Source organism: Cygnus atratus, chromosome 11 (genome assembly GCF_013377495.2).
Source record: "Cygnus atratus isolate AKBS03 ecotype Queensland, Australia chromosome 11, CAtr_DNAZoo_HiC_assembly, whole genome shotgun sequence".
Taxonomy (NCBI): Eukaryota; Metazoa; Chordata; class Aves; order Anseriformes; family Anatidae; genus Cygnus; species Cygnus atratus.
This window is the reverse complement of record NC_066372.1, coordinates 12,761,531-12,773,610: the sequence shown is the minus strand read 5'-3', so window position 1 is coordinate 12,773,610 and position 12,080 is coordinate 12,761,531. Positions and strand designations below refer to the sequence as shown.

The following is a 12,080-nucleotide window of genomic DNA, read 5'->3' as shown; positions in this document are numbered from 1 at the left end:
ATCACTGCAATAATACTTCTGTCTTAAGCAGAAGCAATTCTGGCTCAAGTACACAAAGGTGATGTAGCAGAGTGGAGCCTAGGCATTCCCCATGACACAATAGTATCACCCTGCTCAGTCTTGCTTCCTATGATTCGTATGCATTTTCTGTTAACAGCTAGTCAGGGATTTCAGGAAAGAACAAAGTGAATAAAGATAACACTTGACAAAATATTTCAAAAGTACATATGAACCTTCCAAAACTCTTTCAAAATTCTATTGCACAGGTTAAAAAAAAAAATCTACTGTTTGTCTTCTCAGAGACAGTTTTATTAACAAAACTTATTCTTTTACCAGAGAGTTACAGTCTGTGATGGCTGCACATCAAGAGATTTACATGGTGATCCAGATAAACCCTGGATTTCGAGTGTCCATCTGAATCTCTTAAATCTGCGCAACTTGAGTAGTATTTTCTAGCTCTAATTAAAAATACTGTGAAAATTGCCTCTTAGCAAAACAGCCTTACATGCATACCTACAAGAATTCCTTTCTTGATAAAAAAAGGAAAAAGCCCCAAATCAAAACCCACCTCTTTATCTAATCCCAGGTTTATCTGGAAAACACAAAATCACATGAAAGTGAGAGATTGAAAAACAAAACAAACAGCAACAAAACCACAGACATTTATTTAGGTCTATTTTAGCCTGGAGCTGAGAGATTATTCTTGTTCTCCTATATGATGGATCCTGCTTCTGTTAGACTATGATATATGTATTTATAAGACATATTACAAGAGAGAGCTGCCTCCCCAAAAATGGTAAGATCAAAATATGACTGCTAGAATTGTCTGTTCTATGCTTGTGTATATTCTTTCATAACTCAACATTTCCTTTTTATTCTTTTCACAATGGGACACAGCCTTTCTGAGTTGAGAGAATACACTGTGAGCTTAGCAGACAGCGAGAAAGAGGAAGAGAAACAGGAACACGGCTCACCTCAAGCATCCGGTGTGTCAGGGCAGTCCGTCATCTCTCTGCTTTCCCCTGAGGAGTTAGCAAAGCTTATAGAGGAAGTAAAATCATTAGATGAAGCAACCTTAAAGGTAAATCAACTTTTTTTTCCCGTATGATTTTCAGAGAGCTGTGGAGTGGATGTGCCTACTTAATCTTTGCGACTTTACATTTTTCACAAATGAACAAGTTACATCAACATGTATCAGTAGTAATAGTTAGCTCTTTTGATCTGAAATCTTAAAGAAGTCTACCACGATAACTAAGCAAGACTAACACCCATTTAAGTAACTGATAACAGCTACAGAGCAAGTGAGGTCAGTGCGTGAAGTAGACACTGATATTTGGGACACCTTTCATTTTTTGTGGGTTCCCAGTCTGAGATGCCTAATGCCTCCTCTTGGGGATTGAACATCCTTTAGTCCTCCTGGATTCATCTAGAATTGTAATAATGTTCAATACAAGCCAAAATCAAGGCTAAACGTGTATTCCAAAACTGTAAAGACTTTTAAAAAGACTGCCCACACTCAAAGAAAAAGCAGACAATATCTAGCGCTTTGCATGGAAAACAGTCTTCTGCTGGCAGCTGTATGTTTACCATGTTAGACTTTACAAGCAGCCCAAAAGCAGTATAACTATATTAATGTGCCAATGAGCCTAAGTTAATATATTTTTGCCTCTTAGCTAAACTGCAGTGGCACAACTCCTAGGTTAGTTGTGGATTGCATCTGTACTGAATGAAGCTTGGGTGCCTATCTATTGGGTGCCTATTCATGTCTGCCTACCACAATACCAGCCAGGTGGACATTTTCTTACTGACAAACTTGCAGCTACTAAAACACATTTTCATGTTGTATGAAATCAATATTAGCCTCTAGCTCTTTAAGAACTTGCTGGTAAATTGAAAAAAAAAAAAAAAAAAAGCAGTTTGATAAGCAGAATTTATGAAAGCCAAGTTTTGTATCAGTTTGTGCTTCTTGTCAACATCCCATGTTGATATTTCTTGGTCTTATTACCTGTAAAATTATTCCACAATGAAACTTTAAGGACAATCTCTGAGCAGCACCTACGCTCTGTCTCATTGCAGATGGCTGGTGAATTCAATTGTGGAAGGAAACAACACAATAGCAACAGATGCAATGACAATTGGTCACATTCTGAAAACAATTATGAAATGTGGTCAAGAAAGCCATGTTTCCTTAGGAAACTACACTAAACAGGAGTTGTTACCATATACAAATGCTTTTTTGCAATAACTGTCAAAAACAGTTCACTCTGATTCTGTTACTAGACTGTTGTTAAAAAAATAAAATACATTTTGGAAGCAATCTTTAAGCTATGGCACTTATATCCACATTAGTTGTATGACAAATTATTTTTCCTCTTTTTCCAAAGCAAGGCCCTCTACACAATTAAATATTTTCAGTTTCTACAGCTCTCTTTAACATAATCCAATTTATAGTCCAGACCTAATAGATAACCTATTTACAGAACATAACAGTTTTGGACACAGAAACGTTTTATAAAATAGGTAATTGATTTGTGAATTTGATCAAAACTATAAACATGTCTCAGCATAGACATAATGTCCTTAGGTATCATTACAAAATTCCCATGGACAAAAACAAAATGTATGGATTTTCCAGTTATTCTGATTTATATACCAAGATGTTCTTAACACAATTCCCTTCTCTGCCTAGGAATTTGATGATATTCATGTTACAATTTTGCATAAAGAGGAAGACACTGGGCTTGGATTTAGCCTGGCAGGGGGCGTTGATCTAGAAAACAAAGTGATAACAGTAAGTAGCATCTTTCAAAATAGTACTCTGAAAACAACTACTCTATCTAAAAAGAAATGTATAAGTTGCTGGTTTTCTACTACAGAGGTTGTCTTTCAGCATAATGAAACTAGGCAGCTGTGCAGATAGATCAGAAAAATCGCGGTCTTAAGTGTGCAAGAACGAGATCCTTCTGCACAGTGCTGCCCTCTCCAGGTGACTGGCAGTGGTGTCCTGTTTTCTCGGGCACCATCCTGAACAGGTCTGAAATCCAACAGCCCACAGCCCTCATGCTTATAGAAGACCCCAATGCTTATAGAAGACCATACAGGGTGGTCAGTCCTACCAGGAGGAGCGAGGTGTGTGTGTAGACAGGCAAGGCTAGAGACTAGCTTCATACCTTCTGACTGGCAGAGTAGCAAGAGGGTCAAGAAGTACAGGCATGGTACGTACTGTGGGCAGCAGTGTGTTGGCCATCTGATACCAGGGCTAGAAAGATTGCCTCGCCGCCTGATGAGTCCTGTGTCCCGGAGAGCTTATCTGTACAAATACTTTCAGCCTTCAGCCCTGAAATGTGCTAGAAACAATTTTTTCCTGTCACAGAATGAAAAATGCACATAGTAAAAACTATTAACCATAGTGATTTATCTTGTTTTTCCTCCTCTCTTTTCTTGTGTGTCTGCATGGTGACTGGGCTTTTCAATAGGTTCATAAAGTGTTTCCCAATGGACTAGCGTCTCAGGAAGGAACCATTCAGAAAGGAGATGAAGTACTGTCCATTAATGGAAAGTCCCTTAAAGGTGCAACTCACAATGATGCCTCAGCAATCATGCGACAGGCTCGACAACCCAGACAAGCTGTTGTCGTCACTAGAAAAGCTAAAGATGGAGAAAAAAACAGCATTTCAATTGATTCTAGTACATCTTCAGTAGCAAGTGATGCCTCACAAGACTCTGGTAAGTTCAGTGCCGTTACCTTGCTGCCCCCACCTACTAAGTGTTTAATCATCACCTGAAATCCTTGCTGTTCATAAAGCAGCTCAGTAAGGCTGGGCAAATCTGAGAACCATGATTATGGACAGAACAGTTAATAAACAATCCTGAAATAGATATTTGGAATAACTTCGTTAGAGTGGAAAAGAATTAATGGATTTCTAAAATAAATGAACATTCTGAAGAAAGAAAGGAGAAAAAAGAAAGAAGTGTGAGATCCTCAGTATGAATTTCTGAAAACATGTAAATACTGCTATCGTAGTAACAGGTCTAAATACAGTTATAGTGACAGTTCAGCGATCAGTGATTCTTTAATATTACAGTTTCTACTTTCTAAGACTTTCTTTGTGAAATAATTTTTGGTTTGAGCATCGTGCTAGTGTTTGATGTAGCAGGTGGCTACATCTGAAACATGGCAAGGACAGATTTTTGCAGAAACTTTGACATTTCTAAGATATTTTTTGTGTTTTGTTCTAAAGCATAATCTTGAGATCTGGAGCTTTAGTTATGTACTGCAAATAAAAATTAGCCCTTTATGATTAATAAAAATTTCAAAATTAACATCAAGTATGTTTATCATAAATTTTGTTCATTGAACATATTTTTATAATTCTAGTAAATATCACCAGCTTTCATTTTTATATTTCTATTCTGCCATGAGTTCAAATACAATGTACTCCAACTTCCCAGAGGGCCTGACAATCACAAAAAGAGGAATTAAAAACTATTGTTTTCTTTTTCTTTTGGCAGTTTCCAGTTCCTTAGCAAACAAAACAGTTCATTTTTTGTAACAGATCCAGATTTTGTAACATTTCCAGATATGTGGTGCCCATCTGATAACTTTCCATTTATTTTCAGCAACTGAAGATACAATCTGCACTGTAACTCTAGAAAAAACACCTGCTGGTTTGGGATTCAGTCTGGAAGGAGGGAAGGGCTCTATTCATGGAGATAAACCCATTGTCATCAACAGAATATTTAAAGGTAACATACTTAAATGTGCATATGCAGGTTCCTAGCTGATACAAATGTGCAGTTCATAACTGACTGCTGATTTATACCCATGAAAACGATTGTTTTTAAATGCAGTGCAAGTAGTTTTTGCCTGCTGAGACCAGGTGGTTTATACCAAACGTGATGGTGATTCTTAATGAGTGAAAGAATCACTAAAAATTCCTCCACTGAAAGATTTATTACTATTATTTTTCTTATTACCCCCCCAGGGACTGCGTTAGAACAAAGCAGCACCGTTCAGCCTGGTGATGAGCTATTACAAGTGCACACAACTGCCATGCAAGGACTCACTCGTTTTGAAGCATGGAATATAATCAAGGCATTACCTGACGGGCCTATCACAGCTATCATCAAGAGAAGGAATCCAAGCTCTGTTACCACCAAGGCATCTGAAACTTTGTAAGAGGAGTTATTAGACTACTGCCAATATTACCAAAAAATAAAGAAAAAAATGGGGTGTAGGGGATTATCATTTGGCTAGCAGAGCAAGATATTCAGAAAGTATATATGAAAAGTACATACAATTTTACTGGCAGATACAGAGAAAGCTGTTCGGGATAAAATGTGAAGATGTGCACAAAACATGCAGTATTATTATTTCAACATTCAGAAATGGTTGTTACAAATCGTAGAATGATAAAAATGACTTTATTAATAATATACTGGTTGTAATAAAATGTGACAGCTATAGTAAGTACTCTCCTATTTTAAGCCATTAACTTCAATATCAAAGCACATTCTGTGGTTAAGTATTCAGTTCTGTTCTGCTGTTTTTGCTCCCTGCCTTACCTTCACAGAAGGAGGGAAAACCAACAACTAAACACTGCAACACAGGATGCATAAAAGGCAGAGAAAGTGGGATGCATCTTAGTGTATCAAAACTAAAACGTGCCCTGAGAAACTCCAGCTTTTCTATTCAAACTGCAGAACAGCCAAAAACTAACTAGGGTAACTTTCTACTAGCAGTTGAAAGAGACATCTTGACTCCAGCAGGCAAACACAGGGGTGCATCTCATTGTATTGCAAGGGTGAGGCTGGAAGCTGAGGGTAATACAGTGGAGGTTCTCCCAACCTTCCTCTGGCCAGACATCTCAGAGTACTAAAGTGGGAGAGCAACAAGGCCATTTAGAACCAAGACTTACCTTCTGACCACACATGTATTTTGAAATATCTCTGCTAATTTTGTAAGGAAAAGTGCCAGTGTTTCTGAATTAAACCTTCCAAATCCATATATTTATTCTAGAAACACTAAATAACTTGGACACAAATCTATACTTCAAACGCTGCTATCAGTATTCTGGGACTGATCTCCAAACACTGTATGGAATCCTACAAACAGCACGTGCACCTACAGGAAGGCGGTCTTGTGCACCCTTTGGTTCTCTCTAACCTGTTTCTCTCAAGGGAGACAAACAACGCCAGGATAGAAGTATCCATTCACTAGTTGAAAGCCATATGGCTACACTGGTTGTCATCCTTGGCTGCTCACCTTCCCCATATTCTGGGAATCTGCTGCATCCTTCTAAGGTTACACGGGGGAGTCCTCCAAGATCTTACAGGATGATCTTCACTGGGACATCTGCATCTCCAGTTTGGCATAGCAGAAGACTGAATGTTAAGTGCTCTTAATTCCTTCTGAATAGAAAACACTGAGCACTCAGAGAAAGGATCCTCAAGTTATTCCAATGAAGAGATTCACCTATCACCTTCATTGTTCAGAGTAATATAAAAATATAACAAATATACAATAAATAGCTAATAAAAGGCTCCCACTGTCTGCAAAAGGTTTACTTGCAGGAATAATCAGTGGTGATGTGAGCTCTGCTCTTTGAACTTTTTACTAATTAATCATAATCCTGCAAAGATCTGCCCAGATATCAAACTTCATGCCCAACTAAAAACTATAGTATATTTACTTAAATACGTACAAACCTCTGTAATATCAGGCCCCAATCTCTCCTCAGTGAATGTATTACCCTTCTTTAAGCACAGAAAGCAGCAACCTAAAATGGAAATATGGACCAACCACAGACCAAAACACCTAGTGGGGAGCGCAAACAGGACTGAAAGCTCTTCTCTGCCTTATTGCATTGAATTCAGAAAGATGCTGGAGGTCTGAGTGTCTCTTTAAGTTTCTCTGTGCAGGTGAATGTGGAGCAATTTTAGAGAATCATTCAGGAAAACAACAAGACAGCAAAAAAATATTTATTTCATCACACTTGTACAGATTTTTACATCTTTCTTTGCAAAAGAGACTAGATTAAAAATTGCTTCCTTTAAAAATCTATTCCACAGGGTGAAAATTACAGTGGAAAACTTTGTATGCAAATCTATACCCCATACTAAATATAAAACAAATACAGAACAGCAAAGCATAATAACCTTGTTAAATAACCAAATTACAGCATTAAAATCACAACCTACATTTAAATTTCTAATACAGCAATTTATTTTCCTTTTGTAATTATATGTAACCATAATAATGTCTGACACTCCTGCAGTAACCAGAAGCATAAATATTTTCAAAAGCTGCACACATCACTACACACTAGATCAGGAGCTGATTTCCCAAGATAGTGCTGTGAGGTAAACCAGTCTTAGACAGAAAGAAACGTCCTTATAGGCTGTCAAGTCACTACTGAGCTACAGAAAAGATTATTTACCCCTTAAGACCTCTCACCACAAAAAACGGTAAAATGTTTAAAATACATGATCATTACAAGTGCAGTTAAAAAATAGCATGTAAAGTGCTTAATGCTCATTATTTATTGCCCCTGTGTCAGTGCAGTTTGGTTCATGACATTACGGAAATCACCGGTTTTGGTAGAGGGAAGGAAAGAGGAGTGTCTATGTGTCAACCAACAGACCTATGAATTGATTTGCACTGCTAGATCTTGATTTAGGAAAAGAAGCACCTATGATATATTTACCATGAAGACTACCTGTTTGTTATCTGTGGGAACAAAAAAGTAGATCCTACAAAAAAATCCAATCAATTCTGACTTTTAAATCTTACTAGCCTGGTCTCACTGGAACATCTTAGCAGCTCTATGAGGGCTGGCAGCAGAAGAGCTACCTCTTCATTTGGGGAAGGAACATTGTTCTGCAGGAGTCTACAAGGAGCTTCAGAGACAAAACAGGGCTCACTTGCACCTGACTAATACTGGTAATGCTAAGTGGATTTTAGTGATGCTCCTCCTCTTAGGCAATGAGAAAGAAGAGTTCTAGTATACACATCTTCTCCCTGCAACCAGCCAGCAGTGCTGCCTCTAGGATTCTTCCAGCCTCTGTTATGACATTCCTCTAATTACGAAAATGAAGGAGAGCTTATTAGAAAAGTATGCGTTGCTTTGAATAGACAGGCAGAAAATGCTGTTTTAGAAATGTACTTTGCTCAATCCATTCTTCCCATTTCATGTTTCCCAAGTATCTTTGCTGGTTAAAAAAAATGGCTATAGGTCAGCTTCATATTTCCCATGATTTCTACCCTCAAGCTACCAGTTCTTTCCTACCCTCAGCTGGTGATGCCAACATTTAGTCTTGTCATGCTTTTAATGCCTTAACGGCTTTGGTCAGATTGCTGTAAAATCCAGCTATGCTAGCTGGAAAGAAGGAATCCACCACCGTCTGGGGAAGATAGCCACCAAGATCTGTCTGAAAGAAACTGAGGAGTTGAGTCTTGTCTGGTTCCCTGCAAAGACAATGCAAATGATTTTATAGCCAGAGGTTTGGAAACATTTAGGACTTTACAATTACTCTTACATGCATTATCTGATGACAGATATTTCTAAGTTCCTTACATGCATTATCTGATGACAGATATTTCTAAGTTCTTTTTTTAGGAAACAAGAAAACAACAGACATTATTTCTATGAACGTGGCTATCCCCGCAAATCAAATTACAGTTAAGCTAGGCCCTCATTAGGTACACGATTCTGTTTATGAACAATGACAATGTAATAAACAACTGGATACTCATTTCCCCCAAATTAAGACCATACTTGTATGTTCTGCTGAATCTCTGTTTAAGAGGTCAGCAAGAATCCTACCACAATGATAGTTCCTGTAACACTGAAGACTTATCTCTAGGAGAGACTAATTCACCACACAGAATAGAACAAAGAAGGCACTCAGTCATAACGACTACAAGTCACAGGAAGATGGGAATGTGTTATTGCTGAGGTGCTACAGATCACGTGTAGCCATATAAACAAAACCACACTGCACAATGGATAAGAAGGACTTCAGAATACATAGTGGTCAAATAGATCTCTACTTACCCTGGAAGAGGTATACAGAAACAGCCACAGGGATAATTAAACCCTCTCACAAAATTTGGTTGAGGAGGACACTGTGGGTGTTCCACATTGGTGGCTACAAGAAAAAGCAATTAAGTAAGAGATGTAATTTTCACAGGAGATGGGAAAGGGCCCTTTGTGCTCAAAGCACCAGCTGAGCAGCAAACTCGCTGTAAGAGAATATATTTAAGAATGGCTGCGTAACATTTTTAATGTTGGGCTGCGCCATGCAAGCAGTCAGAAAAGACCATTAAAAAGGAACCACTCTGGCTACAGAATTGAAAAAATCAAAGTTTTAAATTCAGAAGCAACAGTTACTGAGCTCTAAGTATTAAGATGTTTTGAGGGAGTTTTATTGAACCTGTGCTGTGACAGTGCATTGCTTTTCTTGAGAGGTCATTCAAGTTGCTTCCAAGTAATCTATGCCACAGAGGTATAGGCCCCTTGATTGCTGAGAAGCTGCACTCCAGCAGGTATATAAATTCCTGGCAAATTGTTCCTGAACAGGATGGGAAAATTGGGCAGCTGAACAGAGGGGCAATAAAAGCACTGACTTGCAACAAGCAAACAATAGGATGAAAAGGAAAACAAAGAAGCATCCTTCCATGCAGCAGTCCCTTAAAAAATCAGCACTATTTGGTTTCATAGGAACCACAAGCCAGCGGTATGATATTCTGAACGTTAACATGGCTTTATATATATACTCTGCCTAAGAAAAAACAGAGACTAGAGACCACTAATATTTTACCTTTTGATCAAAATCAGATTAATAGCTACTAAGCAGCATATAACTTTGTATTTTATATTTATTTCTGGTAGCTGCCAATTAACTCCCAACACAACATGAGCACAAGCATCTTACCAGCAGATAGCATTGTCCCATCCTCATATTGCTTCATTAGGACCACATCCACAAATTCTCTTGGTGAAATAATCCTCATGAAAGCCGAAGGGGTTGTGGTTCTGCATACAGAGACAGCCTAGAAATTACAAAAGCCTTATGTCAGCTGATGCTCTCACAAGTTCAGCGTAAAAATCCCTGTGCTTTCTGGTACTCTTTTAGTTATGCTTGAAAAACTTATCATGAGTTCTATTACACCATTTGTCGAAAAAAAATGCAAATCGGCACAGGCAAAAGGCACCAAGGTATGTTGACAAAGAACAGCTTAATGAAGAAAAACACAATGATGCTGCATTGTTCCCAGGTCACTTAAGGTCAGATACCACAAGGGGTGCTGAAAAGCAAATCTGGCACATGTATGCTCATGGGACAGTTAAAACGCTTCTCTTTTCCAGGAATTTCATGAAGATATCTTCTTTGTAGCATATCACATAGTAAGGCAACTTGATACCCAGATTTGTTACCCTGAAGAAACCTTAAGATTTCCATCCCCTTCTATGGAGGCTCTATAGTGGATGGGCACCCCAAAACAGAGGTTTCTACTACATTGGTAAATGCTGGCAAATCTGACAATGTCTGTGAATTTCAAACAGCAAGCTGTACCGCTTCTGAAATCAAGGATTATAACTGATTGCCTGTAAGGCTCCAACAAGAAAAACTTTCACAGGACTTCCACAAACATCCCTGGGAATGGTTGTGCTTGCACCCTGGATATCTCCAAGCACGAATATCCACTTTTGATTTGGGGATCTAAATCCAACATGTTTTTAAAGTTCTGACACACAAAGAAAAAAAAAAAGGAAATTAGACTGTACAATCACAGCAACAGGAGCAGCCACTGCTCACACACAGCCCTTTTCATCTGTAATGTTCCAAGTGCAGCATCTGTGTTTTGAAGAGGGAGACACTGAAGCAAAGTGCTGAGCCAGCCAAAGACAGTGGCACAGAGCACAGAGCACTGGGTGCTGCCATGGTGCAAGACAGGGCCTGAATTAATGGTTGATAACGTGAACCTTCACTACTTACTTAAGTCTATATGCTCGCTAAACCTTCTCTTTCCTCACAGATATCTTGTTAAAAATAATCACACTTACCTTGATTTACAGCATTAACAACAATGTAATGCTGGAATATTTGTAGTTTAAAAACATGTAAGTTTACAACATTAAAGTATTTAGCCAAAAACGTACAGTAGTTCCTTTCACAAAGATAATCCACTGATAATAGATAGAATTTACTCAAAATTGTACTCAAAAGAATAGATTCCTAATCCCAGTACTGTCACAATGATCCAGACAGAGGCTGCACAACTTCTTGAGACCCTTTTTACCTGCACGTGACGTAGGCTGTTTCAGAAGGCAGAGCCCAATCCCTCTGAAAACCCCGCTCATTAACCCCACCGCCACGTTTCTTAAGGAACTCACATCACTGACGGTTTCCACAACCTCGAAGTCCTTCACGTTCTGGTCCCACTTGGTCCTCAGCCCGCCGGCCACCGGTTTTATGCACTCCCAGACATCCTCCGGGCAGGCGGGCACGGTCCCCTCTGCCCTGTACCTGCGGCAGGGCGAAACGAAAGCAAATCCCGCTGCTCCACCCCGCATCGCCCCCAGCCCGGCCCCGGTCGGTCCGCAAAACGCCCCAGCTTTACTCACACGTTGCCGTTGAACTCAGCCGAGGGTCTCCACGACAGCACAACCTCGCTCTGCGGGGATGGGTGAGAGCTGTGAGCCGGCATCAAACTGACCCCCCTGTCCCCCTGCCTGCCCCGATCCCCACCGCACGTCCCTCCCCGGGCTCACCGTGCTCCGGCAGCCCCGCCAGCCGCCGGGGTCCCGCCGGTACAGCCCGATTTTGGCCGCCGCCGCCTCAGCGAGCCCCGCGTAGTCCATGGCTGGGCAGGGCGGAGCCGCCGCTCGGCCGCAGCCTGTGAGGCGCCCGCTCCCTGTGGGCCGATGGCGGCACCTCCCCCTCACCTGAGGGGAAGCGGCCTGCCGCCGCCCGCCCCGGATCGGCTCCCGAGCCAGGCAGCGGCGAAGGGACGTCGATCGGGTCGCCTCCGGCCTCCAAGGAGCGCCGGGAGCCAGGGTTTTGCTGCTTTCATC

At 40.2% G+C, this 12,080-nt stretch overlaps 2 protein-coding genes across 3 annotated transcripts in view; one reads left to right on the top strand and one right to left on the bottom strand.

Moving 5' to 3' along the window:
* Nucleotides 1-9,280, top strand: part of IL16 (interleukin 16) — a 50,808-nt gene extending 41,528 nt beyond the window's left edge. For both annotated transcript variants that reach the window (XM_035554578.2, XM_050712913.1), the window contains exons 18-23: nt 898-1,081; nt 2,690-2,791; nt 3,477-3,726; nt 4,621-4,746; nt 4,986-5,175; nt 6,020-9,280. In XM_035554578.2, the coding sequence (XP_035410471.2) occupies nt 898-1,081; nt 2,690-2,791; nt 3,477-3,726; nt 4,621-4,746; nt 4,986-5,175; nt 6,020-6,032 (865 nt within the window). In that variant the 3' untranslated portion in view covers nt 6,033-9,280. The remainder of the gene's footprint in view (nt 1-897; nt 1,082-2,689; nt 2,792-3,476; nt 3,727-4,620; nt 4,747-4,985; nt 5,176-6,019) is intronic.
* Nucleotides 6,966-11,919, bottom strand: STARD5 (StAR related lipid transfer domain containing 5). Its single transcript, XM_035554579.2, has 6 exons — nt 11,778-11,919; nt 11,631-11,680; nt 11,400-11,532; nt 9,937-10,054; nt 9,057-9,150; nt 6,966-8,467 (listed from the first exon to the last, which is right to left on the bottom strand). The coding sequence occupies exons 1-6, from the start codon at nt 11,865-11,867 to the stop codon at nt 8,320-8,322; spliced, it is 633 nt and encodes a 210-aa protein (XP_035410472.1). The 5' UTR covers nt 11,868-11,919; the 3' UTR covers nt 6,966-8,319.
* Between the last annotated feature and the right edge of the window lie 161 nt (nt 11,920-12,080).